The following is a 12,775-nucleotide window of genomic DNA, read 5'->3' as shown; positions in this document are numbered from 1 at the left end:
ATATATATATTTTTCTGAGACAGGTTCTCTCTATGTAGTTCTGGCCATCCTGGAATTTGTTATGTAGACTAGGCTGGCCTTGAACTCAGATCTGCCTCTGCCTCCCAAATGCTTCTTGTGGTTGTTGAGACAGGGTTTTACTGGCAGTCCTGGAACTCACTATGCAGGCTGAGCTGGCCTCTGCCTCCCGAGCAATAGGAATTGAACTGCCATTCTTAGGAAAAGCAGTAAGTGTTCTTAACCACTGAGCCATCTCTCCAGTCCCGTTTTCTTTTACTTTTTAAACAAATATCCTTATACTCTGGTTTCTCTTCAGATCATATAAATCTTTCACCTTGTACTAAACAAATATCCTTGGTTTCATTCCTCTCTCTCTCTCTCTCTCTCTCTCTCTCTCTCTCTCTCTCTCTCATATTTATTTATCAAGACAGGGTTTCTCTGTAGCTTTGGAGCCTGTCCTGGAACTCACTCAGTAGACCAGGCTGGCCTCGAGCTCACAGAGATCCGCCTGCCTCTGTCTCCCGAGTGCTGAGATTAAAGGCATGTGCCATCACTGCCTGGTGGCTTTACTTTTTATTAAATTCATTTATTTATAGTGTTTGTGTGTGTGCGTGTGTGTCTGTGTTTGAAAGTGCAAGAGACATGGTGTGCTCATTTGATTTTTGTTTTTAATACAGGATCTTGTCATTTACCCCAGGATGGCTTGGAGCTCACTATGTAGGCTAGTCTGGCTTTAAATTAGCCCTGAGGGTGGAATAATGGCTCAGGGTTAAGAGGATTTAGGCTCAGTTCAATTTCCAGCACCCACATGATGGCTCACAAACACACATAACTCCAGTTTTAGGGTATCTGCACTCTCTTCTTTTTTAAGCTTTTTCTAGTCAAGGCTTCCCTGTGTAGCCTTGGCTATCTGAACTCCCTCTGTGGACCAGGCTGGCCTCGAACTCACAGAGATCTACCTGCCTCTGCCTCCCAAGTGCTGGGAGTAAAGACCTGCACCATTATGTCTGGCTTCTGACACCCTCTTCTTAAACTCCACAGGCACCAAGAATAAAAGTGGTACACATACACACGTGTAAGCAAAATACTCATACGTAAAAAATAAGTCTTTTAAAAAAATTAGTGTTTTAAGTGCTCGGTTTACAGGTGTGTATTAACATTTCTGACTCTAAATAAATGCTTTTTTGTTTTGTTTTGGTTGTTTTAGACAGGGTTTCTCTGTGTAGTCCTAGCTGTCCTGGAACTCATTATGTAGACCAAGCTCACAGAGATCCATATGCCTCTGCTCCCAAATGCTGAGACTAAAGATATATGCTACCATGCCTAACTAATATATGCTCTTAAAGAAAAACAATTTAAAATTATAAATAATATATCAAACAATAAAACACTTTAAAAAACAAAATACTATATGCCATTTACTATTATGTCAAACCCTCTTCTGAGTACCTTAAACAATATTAGTTCACTTAAAGTTCCATGTTTGGACAGGAAGTAAAATCTACATTTTATTTTATTCTTTTTCTGAGATAGCCTTGAAATGTTGCCCAGGTTGGCCCAGAACTCCTGGGCTCAAGTGCTTGATCTTCTGTCTCTACTTGTCTGGTAGCTGAGACTACACACATGCATCACTACACCCAGTGGATATCCCATTTTAGTTTTAGTATTTTTAGTTTCTTTTCCTTTTTCTTTCTTTTTTTTTTTGAGACAAGATCTTACTCTGCAGCCTAGGCTATCCTGGAACTCATTATATAACCCAGAGTCTCAAACTCTCGCCAGTCTTCCTGCCCCAGATTTCAAATTTCATTTAGGGATATAGCGTTTTGGCCACACATATGCATGCGTACCACCTGCATGCTTGGTCCTTGAGAAGATCAGAGAGGGTACAAGTTCCTTGGAACTAGGATTATGGAGGGGTCAGAGCCAAAGTGTGGGTGCTAGGAATTGAATCTCGGTGCTCTGCAAAGGCAGCGAGTGTTCACCATCCTCCTGCAACCCTCCCCTGAGACAGGGTTTCCCTGTGTAACCTTGGCTGTCCTGGAACGCGATCTGTAGACCAGGCTGGTCTCGAACTCACAGAGACCCACCTGCCTCTGCCTCCCGAGTGCTGGGATTAAAGGCGTGCGCCACTGCTGCCCAGCTGAGCAGCAAGTACTCTTTATCACTGAGCCATCTCTTCAACCCTTGATATGTCCACTTTATTTATTTTAATTAATTAATTTTTTTAAAAAAATTATGTGTATTGGTGTTTTGCCTGCATGTATGTCTGCGTGAGGGTGTCGGATCCCCTGGAACGGGAGTTACAGACAGGCGTGAGCTGCCATGTGACTCGAATCTGTGTCCTCTGGAAGAGCAGCCGATGATCTTAACCACTGAGCCTCCTCTCCAGCCTTGTTATGTTTATTTTAAAGTCAAGTCCTCAGAGGCTAAGTTACCCAAGATAACACAACAAGAGGCAGGAAAGAATGGTTCAAATTTTAGCATCTGCAATAGTGATATAGGATGCGATATTGTGTCAGGTTGCTTCCTAAGCACTTTGTGTGGTGTGAATTCAGTGAGAACTCAGCTTTGGAGCAGGACCTAGCATTATTAGCCTTCAATTACATGCTCAAAATGATCCCCAAAAGGTTTGTCACTAGCTGTAGGTCACAGAGCTTGCAAGTGATAGGATCTATGTTCAGACTGATTCTAGCCAGTAGGGGGCGTCCAAGACGGGAACCATTTCAAGACAGTCTTTTCTTTTGCAGTTTCTGAAACAAGTCCTGGGAGGATACTGAGTTTCAGGAGATTTAACCTTACTGGGCTGGGTCCAGGTGTCCCGGCTTAATCTGAAGGGCCTCATGTTCCCCCCAATGGGGGACAGACAGAGTGTGCTATCCTAACGATTATCATTGTTCAGCTTGCTTTTGTTGGCATGCCTCCTCCTGGGAGCCCCCATGGATCTCCTGACTCACCTCTCATCTTTGGTCTCCACCACTGTCCATCCCAGACTGTGCCCTTCAGCTTTTTTCTTCCCACCCAGCCAGCTTCCCAGGGCTTACCACTGAGGTGTTGAGTCCTGAAGTCACAGGGTCCCTCAGTTCCTTGCACGTGTTCCCTGCCTGGCGGCACACAGTCATCCCCTTGATAATGTCCTCTGGGTCCGTGGCCATCTTCACATCGGACAGGCCTTTGGCCCAAGCAGATGAGCTAACTAGCCACATGAAGGCAAACACGGCCGTGGCCAGAAAGTCCTAGTCAGGGATGAGGAAGATGTCACTGTGAATGGACTGCTTCAAGTTGAGCCCCCAGCCCTTTTGAGGTGACACGCTTTTGTGGGAGGGGTCCTCTAGAAGAGGCCTGCCTCACTTCTGCCTTTGCAGCCCGGAAGCTCCCAGTGTGTTCAGCTTGAGTTCCTGTGAGTGTGTATGATACAGAAGCTGTGGGAGTGTGCTGGTGTGGGTGCGGATGTTGAGGGAGGAACTAAGTCTGTGGGATGTTTCTGAATCTCTGAGAAGTGTGTCTTACCGCTTTTATTTGCATGTGGGAATATGTGTCATTTTATGTCTGGGATGAGGGTGTGAGAATATCTCTGTGTAGGAATCAGTGTCTGTGTGGCAGGGTGACGTATTTCTGTCACAGTGAACTTCCTTTGATCTAGTCTCTGTGGCTGTGTGAAAGATATAGGGTCAGGTTGTGGGCCGGCCTGGCATTCCGTGTGGGCTGTGTGTATTTCTCTATGACTTTATGGCTTCACAAGCCAGATGCCCACTGTCGAGTCATGGAGACAACAGCAGTGTTGGGCTGCTTGGCAATGGGCCTGTCTTGGAGTCGGTTTGGCTTGTGAGCCTCATGCAGCCTCATGTCCCTGGTCAATGCATGCCATCAGCTGTGGGGACTCACCATCATGGGCCCTTTGTTGTTCTCTCGGTACTTGTTCTGCAGGAAGATGTAGGTAGCCAGGGCCCCCATGGAATAGAGGAAGGCAAACACAGCCACGGTGACGAAGAATTCGGCTGACGAGGAGTAGTCTCCAACTAGGAAGACCTTGGTGGTGCCCCCTTTGCAGGTGGGTGCATCAAAGTACACTTGGTGCAGCCTGAAGAGAGAGGTGTGTAGGTGGGGCCCAGACTCTAAGAATCCCTTTCTCACCTTCCCAACCATGGGTTTCCCAGATTGTTTCGAGGTCCCAGGAAGAGGAGGAAACGACCATGCACTGAGCACTGACAATGTACCATTGGTTGCTGAAAGCATCCTGGTAAGATATGTGGTATCCCTCCCCCAGTGCAACCCAAGCACTTCTGCTTCTGAGTTTGTCCTAGAACATACCAGCTATCATATCTTTTTACTCTGGGGTCTTTGCATTGGCTGCATGCTCTCTTTAACAGGCATGCTCTCCCCTTATTGTTTCACAGCCCTTTGGAAGAGCATGTAAGCATGCCCTTCCTTAACATAGTCTCATGTCTTATTCTTTTTTGGTTTGTATGTTTGTTTTTCGAGACAGGGTTTCCCCGTGTAACAGTCCTAGCTGTCCTGGAACTAGCTCTTGTAGACCAGGCTGGCCTTGAACTCACAGGGATTCATGCACCTCTGCCTCCCTTGTGCTCAGATTAAAGGTGTGCGCCACCAAGGCCTGGCCTCATGTCTTATTCTTCCAGCTCCTTCAGACTTTGCTTAAGAATCACCTTCTCATTAAAGATTTTCCCCATCTCACTTTTAAAACCTTTTTGGTGCTGATGATTGAACATAGGACCTTATGCATGTGTGTGTTTGTGTTTGGATGCGCGTGTGTGTGCAGGTGCACATTTGTTGGTGTGTATGCAGTTGCACAGACTTGTGACAGACAAATTTTAACCTCACGTGTTGTTCCTCAGGTACCATCACCCCTCTTTTTGAAACAGGGTCTCTTTCTGGCTTGGAACTCACCAATTACCCTAAGTTGGCTGTCCATGGTGTGCCAGGGATTCTGGCACAAGCCACTGTGCTGGGTTTGTTTAATGTGGGTTCTGGGGGGTCAAGCTCAAGTCCTCACACCTGTAAGACAAGCACTCTACTGACAGAGCTAGCTCCCCAGCTCGGGATTTACTATTTTCCCTTGATTTTTTCCCCTGTAACTATGAGGGGGCAGGGCTTATTCCTTTTTCATTTACTGACAGATCCCAAGGGTCTGGAACAGTGCTGGCACCAATTAGGTTCTTGAGCAGTGTTTTTAGGGTGAAGCACAGAGATGGGAACAGGCTTAGAGAAGTGCATTTGCTTGTATAGTCACGCAGCTAGTAGAGGAAGGACAGAGCTGCTGTATGAATCCCATCTCCTCCTAAATCATGTTGACGCTTTTCTCTTTTTAGAGACTCTTTTTAGGTCCCTGAGATAAAAAAAAATGTATGCGTGGCAGAGAAGCCCAACAGCTGTGAAATAGGAAAAGACTGAAGAGTAGAGGGATATTGGAACAGGCTGTGTGAAGGGCAGACTGGGAAGGTGTTCTGAGTCAAAGGCCTTCCCTGTGCTGTGATGGGGAAAGCCTCATGTGTGGGCAGAATAGAACTGGCCTGGGAGCCCGCAGCTCTGGCCTCACGTTGGAAACTGGCTTCCAGGACTGAACAAATAGAACTGGTGTCTCCTATAGCAGAGATCCCAAGCATAGAAGATGCTGGGGTGGGGGTGGGGGATTCATAGAGGGCTTCTGTGGCCTTTAGGGAATTCCCAAAAGGCTGGTTCTTATGCTGCCAACTACCCCTCACCCCACCCCCAAACATCATGTGTGTGCCTCCCCCTTCTCCAAGGTACTTGAGATGGGACCGAAGGCATGCTAGACAAGTGCTTTGCTATTGAGCTACACCCTCAGTCCCCAAACTCTTTTCTCCGTGGCTTACGTGAATCTGGATAGCTCTGACTTCTCTCTGTTTCTCTCGGTCATGCTCTGCTGCCGTCTCCCGTTTCTATCACTGGTCAGGACCCGAGCTGGCTTCCCTCTCCCAACTGTGTGATCTTTTAGGCCTCCATTTACCCTTGGTGTTGCCCAACTCCCAATTCTTCGCCAAGATCTAAATCTGATTTCTTACACTTAACAAGCACATGCAGAGCACTTCTTGGTCCCAGACACTGCACTGAGTGCTTTACAAGTATCGACTTAGTGAAGATGTCCCATCCCCTTGTGGAGCATCAATATTATTATCTCTGTTTACAAACGAGGAACTTGAGACTCAAACTGTGTGTGACATGATTTGCTTCAGTCGTCAAGGAAAGTCAAGCGAAACTGTGGGTCTGTGTCCCCATCCTTAAGATGGAGCAGTTCCTCCAGCTTGTCCATACACATGTACACCTGACACCTAGCACAATGCCTGCCACATGTTCGGGGCTCAGTAAACATCGGGAACCTCTAATTTGGTCCCATGATTTTCCATATCTATACAGCATCCCCATTATTTTCTAGCCAAACCCCTGCATGAGGATATGCCTCTAGTATTTATCTGCATCAATAGTTATCCCCTTTTGTTTGTTCTAATGGAGAGTCATGAGGACTGGGAATTTGATCTGCTTTAGTCCCGGTTAAACTCCAGCACGTTGAGAAGTAAATAATGTTAACTAGCCTTATTTTTAAAATATGTCTTTTAAAAATTGTATTTAGTGTGTGCATGCCCACATGTATGTAGGTGTATGTTTGTCACAGCTCATGTGTGGAGGTCAGAGAATGATTTGAAGGGAGTCTATTCTTTCTTCTACCGCATGTGACTTAGCGATCAAAGTCGAGTTGTCAGGCTTAGTGGCAAGGGACTCTACCTGCTGAGCCATTACACTCCCCTTATTTTGAGACAAGACCTCACTTTGGATCTGAGGGTAGCCCGGAACTCACCACAATCTTTCTGGCGTAGCCTCCTAAGTGCTGGGATTACAAGCATTTGCCACCACACCCAGCAATGAACATTAATTGAGCATTTACCGCATTCAAACGTACACATATGTGTTTATACACATGTAGCTCTCTTTCTCTCTCTGTATCCCAGTGCCGTGCCAAGGCTGTGCAAGCTCCCTACCACTGCGCTACAGCCCCAACTTTGCCATTTGCTTATGAATCGTACTTATTTCCTGTCTTGTATTCCCCCCCCCAGAATATAGCTAGAGAGGGTGACACCCTGTGTCTGTCTTGCATATCACATTGTCCTAGAGATCAGGAGCAGTGCCAGTTACACAGTAGGTGTTCAGCACACGGGCAGCGATCCCAGTGGCCATGACCTGTGTGTGCTGTGCAGAGGTCATGGGGAAGGATTGTTCAGACCCACCCTCACCCCGGCCCTGCCTCTCCCAGGTCTCAGGATACCAGGGCAGGGGCACACCTGAAGGGGTACTCAAATTCAACTTCGATGTTGAGGGCACTCTCCGTCTTGTTGGCACACTCCACGCTCAGCCGAAGCTCTCCGTTGTAGCTGCCACATGTAGCAAAGGCGAAGATGGCAAAGACCTTGGGTAGCAGGGAAGGGGATGGCTGCAGTGAGCCTGTATGCATGTGGGAGGGAGTGCCCTCCTCTGGACAGATTGAGGGGGGCAGCAGAGACAGCAGCAGATGGAGAGGTCCCCACCCCCACCCCCCTAATCAGGGTTCACCGGGTCCTAGCACAAGCTGATTACAAGGGTGTGACTGTTTCTCTCTCCTTGTGTCTCTGCTTTTACCTCTGGGTGCTCTGGCTTCTCCCCCCTCCCCTTCCTTCCCCTCCCCCTGTCCCTTCTCCCCTTTCTTTTTCTCTTCTCTTCTGTCACTCGTTGCATCTTTGTCTTTTGCATCTCTTTCTCTCAGTATCTGTGTTTCTATGCATATTCTCCCCGATCCTCCCCCCCCCTCTCTTTTCACTCTGTATGACTGTATGTCTCTACACACTTGTTTCTTGGTCTGCCTGTCTGTTCTGCTCTGCCTGTCACAAGGTCTCTATGGTTCCCCGTCCCCCTTGTGCCCATTTCTGTATGTTGCTCTCTGTTTTCTCTTTTGGGTGTCCATCTATCTGTGTGTGCCTTTCTTTCCCCTACCACATTTTTCTGCCTCACGCCCAGTTCTCTGGCTCTCATCTCATTTTTTCTTGGCATTTACATCACTGTCTCTACCATTCCCTGCCTCTCATTCTCTGTCTCCTTTACCATCTCTGGATTTTTCTGGTTTTGCATCTCTCTCTCTCTCTCTCTCTCTCTCTCTCTCTCTCTCTCTCTCTCTCTCTTTCTCTCTCTCTCTCAGCTTCAGGCGCCACCTCCCATCCCTCCCTTTTTTAGTTCAAGAGAGGAGGTAGGACGTCACAATCTGTCACTCCACAACAGGGGTACCCTTGGCCTTATGTGACGTCATAGCCTATCTGTTCCCTGTCCCTTAAACCCCTGGGACCTTACTCTAGAGTCCAATTCCCTCATCTTCTTCCACTCCAGTTCTTGTCTGGTTCCCTGACCCTCCAGCACCCCTGTTCTTCAGGACCCCATTACCACCCTTTCTCCTTGCACTCCACCCACCCCACAACCCAGACCACACTTACCCACTGCAGCACCTTCACGAAGCCAAGGGGCTCCTTGACCACCCGGAACTGACCCCCAGCCACCAGCTGAGGAGAAAAACAGTGGGGGAGGGAGGTGGTGGGGAATACAGAGGTGAGGGGCCAGGCTGCCAAGCATTGATCCCTGGGGATAGGGCATGTGACCCCTAGAAGTAGGTGACATATGGAGAGGGAGTGAGGAGGAGAAAATGACACTTTGGGGAAGGAGTAAACACCAGGGTCTCAGAGTAAACCCCCAGGGTTCAGGGGTGGTGAAGTGTGAGCCGATGAGTCACACGGCAGAGGTCGGGGGTAGAAAATAGATGAGGTCCAGACTAGTTAGGGAAGGCGAGTCTGAGCTGCTTAAAGGTGACTCAGAAAGGGAAAAGGGAAAAGGTTGAGTGGAAGAAGATGGGGTTCATTCGAGTGGGGGAGGGGGCGCCGAGGGATGAAGGTGAGTCACAACAGCATAGGGGAGGGGTCTGCAGTGGTAAACGTGAGTCAGAGGATGGTGCTTGTGTCTGAGGCGATGCGGGTGGGGAGGGGTCGCTACTGGTTAGGGAGGAAGCCAGTTCTGAGGCGATGAAGAAGAAGGAGATGGCGGAGATGGTCTGGAATGATTAAGGTGGGGGAGAGCTGGGGCATGGATTCACTGGATATGCGCTGGGAATGAGGAGCCTGGGGGCTTTGGAGAGGCAAAATCGGATCGTCCCCCTAAATCTGCTGGGGGACGAAGGGTGGTCATCTACGGGGTGAAATCTCTGGGAGGGGCGGATGCCAGCCCTTCCCCACCCTGCCCCCACACCTTCTGTCGCTCTATTTCCTAGCTCATCTGCAGCCCCCCAAGTCTTATTTTCGTTTCCCCCTCCCCTACCCCTTTACCCTCTTCCTAGACCCGGGCTCCCCTCTTTTTCCCCACCGACAGTTCTTATGGGGCTCTGGCGGCCCCCTCTGCGGCAGTGAGGATAGTCCTCGATGCGGCAAAAAAGCGCACTCCTTTTCTCCACCTTCCTTCCTCCCCTAGCCTGCTGCAGACCCCCCAATTCCATCCTAGTCCCCAGTGACCGCATCCCGCTACCCTGGCCAACACCTCTTAGGGTTGGAGGGGCCATAGCCACCGGGGCTCCAGCCAGCGCTGGGCTCTATCCACGGTGCTGAAGCGCATACCTGATTCACCACGTCCATGTCTGCCAGCAGCAGCATCAGCAATGCAGGGGGCGGAAGGTGCCTGCTAGCAAGGGCGGGCGCGGGGCGCGGCGGGGGCGGCGCGCGATCGTCGGAACAGCCCAGTCGGCGGCAGCCCCGCCCCTCTCACTCTGTCTCTCTTTCGGGCGAGCGCCTGCGCACCACGGTACCCCCCTCACCCTCCAGCTCGCCTGCAGCCATTCCATCCTGGAGGCTGGAATCCGTAAATCTTAAAGTGCTGGGTCTTTTCAGAAAGCATAGGTAGCTGTCTGGGGATAGGAGGACCACTCAGTTCTATAATATTTTGCCAAGCCGAATGCCGTGTTTGTTACACTGTGTTCACTCCTTTAACCCCTATATAGCAGTGACTATTAGTCCTGTTTTTACGGGTGAGAAAAATGAGTCTCCGGAGAGATTGTGACTTGCACAAGGTCACACAGTTAGTAATCAGCGATGCTCAGAGTCTCTGCAGGTTAAAAGACAGTTCAAGGTCCAGAGGATTCCTTTTGGAAAATCTGCATTTTTAAGCACATCCCCAATCTCTAACCACCTCAATTTTTCTCTTTTTCTTGGTCAAATTATTGCCTACTCTAACTGAACTTCACCTTCTGTTTTTTTTTTCCCTTGGCCTCTCTTTTAATACATTGATTGTGTGTTAGCCCTCTTTCTTGTAAAACGTCATTGATTTAGTATGGGTAGAGAGATGAAGGGAAGGAAGGGGGGCACCAGAGTACAGGCCTGGAGATGAAAGGACAGCTTGCCAGAGTAGTGTCTCTCTCTCTCTCTCTCTCTCTCTCTCTCTCTCTCTCTCTCTCTCTCGGCACTGTGTGGGGCCTCCATCTCTTAATGGACTACCCTCTTTTGTGATACTAAAACTAGGCCCATCAAGGTCAGTGATGATTGCCATGTTACAAAATCCGAGGGATAAAATATAGTTGAGGTTAAGATGGTCAACCTCCCATTAAGAAATGTGTGTAAAAAGCACTAAGATACTAAGTGATAACCTATGAGTGCATCAGCTTACACAGGTAATAAAAGAAAATGGATAACACTGTCAGCAGCGGAAAAGAACACCGTTCCATACCTCTCTGTATCTTTGAAAGTCTAAACATTTGGATGAATGCCGTTTATTTATTTATTTATTTATTTTTGAGGTAGAATTTCACATAGTCCAGGTTGGCCTTGAATTTAGAGGATGACGTTAAATTTCTTTCTTTCTTTTTTCTTTTCTTTTTCTTTTTCTTTTTTGATTTTTCAAGACAGGGTTTCTCTGTAGCTTTGGAGCCTGTCCTGGAACTAGCTCTGTAGACCAGGCTGGCCTTGAACTCACAGAGATCTGCCTGCTTCTGCCTCCTGAATGCTAGGAATAAGGCTTGCACCACCACGCCTGGCTCCTATATTTATTTCTAAAAGCACAAGTATGTAATAGATACTTCCCAGTTGTTTGAGTTTTGGCTCTCAGTTGCTTGAATCTCATTTCTAATATTTACTCCTGTTTGACCTTAGACATGTAAAATGTTTTAAAATATTATATTTAGGCTTTTCATACATATTAAAAAAGATAGTCAACTATAATGCACTTAGTCCAGGGATCAAGACATGGTTCATTTTACTTCCTTTACAGTCCTGGAATTCACTGACTTCTCACCAAGCCCCTTGTTAACTTCCCTGGCTAGGGGAACCATCACTTCTGCCAATTTTAGCATCTCTACTCTTTTCCCTCCAGCCTGTTCGCAGTATACCACCAGAGCATCTATTTCAAATGCACAGTTAACTATGTCATTAACTTACTCACCTCTTTCCTATAGTTCCCATGCTTTTCGATATAAAAAGCAGACATCTTAGAACCTGGCATTCAAGACTGCTTGATTTTTTTTTTCCTTCTGGTATTTCGAGACAGGGTTTCTCTTTAGCTTTGGAGCCTGTCCTGGAACTAGCTCTGTAGACCAGGCTGGCCTCGAGCTCATAGAGATCCGCCTGCCTCTGCCTCTCCAGTGCTGGGATTAAAGGCGTGCGCCACGTGTGCCACCTCCGCCCGGCCTAACTTGCTCTTTTATCATACACCAACCCAATTACTTTAAACCTTTGTTTCAATGCCAGTATAATTGTGTGTTTAGAGACTCAGTCTTTGATGGCGGCTCCTCCCAAATTTCCTGGCTTGGTTGATCTAAAAGATACAAATAAGAACCCCCTGCTTCAAGAGTCGGGCGGGATCCATTTTAGGGCGGTCGCATCTGACCCCATTCACTACACTACCTGCACTTCCTTTGGAGGGGAGCTGACTCCCACTTTCGATAAACCTTGTCACATGTCTAAGCCACCTTAGTGTGCCCTGAGGGAAACCAGCAAGGCACCTGGCACACACCAAATGCCTGATAAGCTTTCCCTGAATGAATGAGACCCCCAAAGGCAGAGCCAGAAGCAGAAAGAGGAGCTCAGGCATCTGTGTGGGAGGAGAGTTACTCTCAGCTGTTTCAGGAAGATCAAGGGGGCTCGGCATCGGTTCCCTGAAGCTAGAAGCACCACTGTTTGCTGTCACCTACAATTTCTACCAACGGATTTAGACTTTTGTTCTTTTTCTCAGGCAGAAGATGGGAAATGGGAGACACTTACGATACCAATTTAACATTCCCAAAATTCTTGATGAGGACATTTCTGCTTAAGTTACCAGGTTAACTGTAAGCTCTAGGCCTTCTCGCTGTCAAAACTCTTGTACAGTCTGTCCTTCTTCAGGCTGACCTGACTGATGACCCCCTTGGAACGCCTCTGCCCTTTCCTACTATGCGGATACCCAGTGTCTCTTCTCTTCCCTCCCCCTATCTGCCCGGTGCCCTCCTTCTCCCCCACCTCCACTCTGTCTCCAGCTTTTTTTGGCTGCTGTCTCTTTCTCCTCCTCCTCCCTCCTTCCCTGACGCTGAATAATCAGGCCTAGCTGTCCTGGTTTCTGGAAATACTCATGTGTGGGCAGTGGCTCAGGGATGCAATAAGGGATGGATGGAAATGGCTGGGCTGCCAGCACAAAGACACCAAAATCCAGCAGTGTGTGCTCAATGCTTGCCTCCTTCTGGGCGAAGGAAGGGCAGGGGGTTTATTGAGCAGTGGAT

General features: G+C 48.2%; 1 protein-coding gene across 1 annotated transcript in view; it reads right to left on the bottom strand.

The window, feature by feature from the left end:
- Syp (synaptophysin) overlaps window positions 1-9,736 on the bottom strand; it is a 14,866-nt gene extending 5,130 nt beyond the window's left edge. The window contains exons 1-5 of the mRNA XM_050160983.1: window positions 9,654-9,736; window positions 8,490-8,555; window positions 7,314-7,438; window positions 3,883-4,078; window positions 3,042-3,233 (exon numbers count right to left, since the gene is read on the bottom strand). Of these exons, the coding sequence (XP_050016940.1) occupies window positions 3,042-3,233; window positions 3,883-4,078; window positions 7,314-7,438; window positions 8,490-8,555; window positions 9,654-9,689 (615 nt within the window). The 5' untranslated portion in view covers window positions 9,690-9,736. The remainder of the gene's footprint in view (window positions 1-3,041; window positions 3,234-3,882; window positions 4,079-7,313; window positions 7,439-8,489; window positions 8,556-9,653) is intronic.
- Between the last annotated feature and the right edge of the window lie 3,039 nt (window positions 9,737-12,775).

The sequence above is a fragment of the Alexandromys fortis genome, unplaced genomic scaffold (assembly GCF_014885135.2).
Source record: "Alexandromys fortis isolate MF-2015 unplaced genomic scaffold, M_Fortis_MF-2015_v1.1 scaffold_83, whole genome shotgun sequence".
Classification (NCBI taxonomy): domain Eukaryota; kingdom Metazoa; phylum Chordata; class Mammalia; order Rodentia; family Cricetidae; genus Alexandromys; species Alexandromys fortis.
Note: the sequence above shows the minus strand (reverse complement) of the source record. Positions and strands in the feature narration are given on the sequence as shown.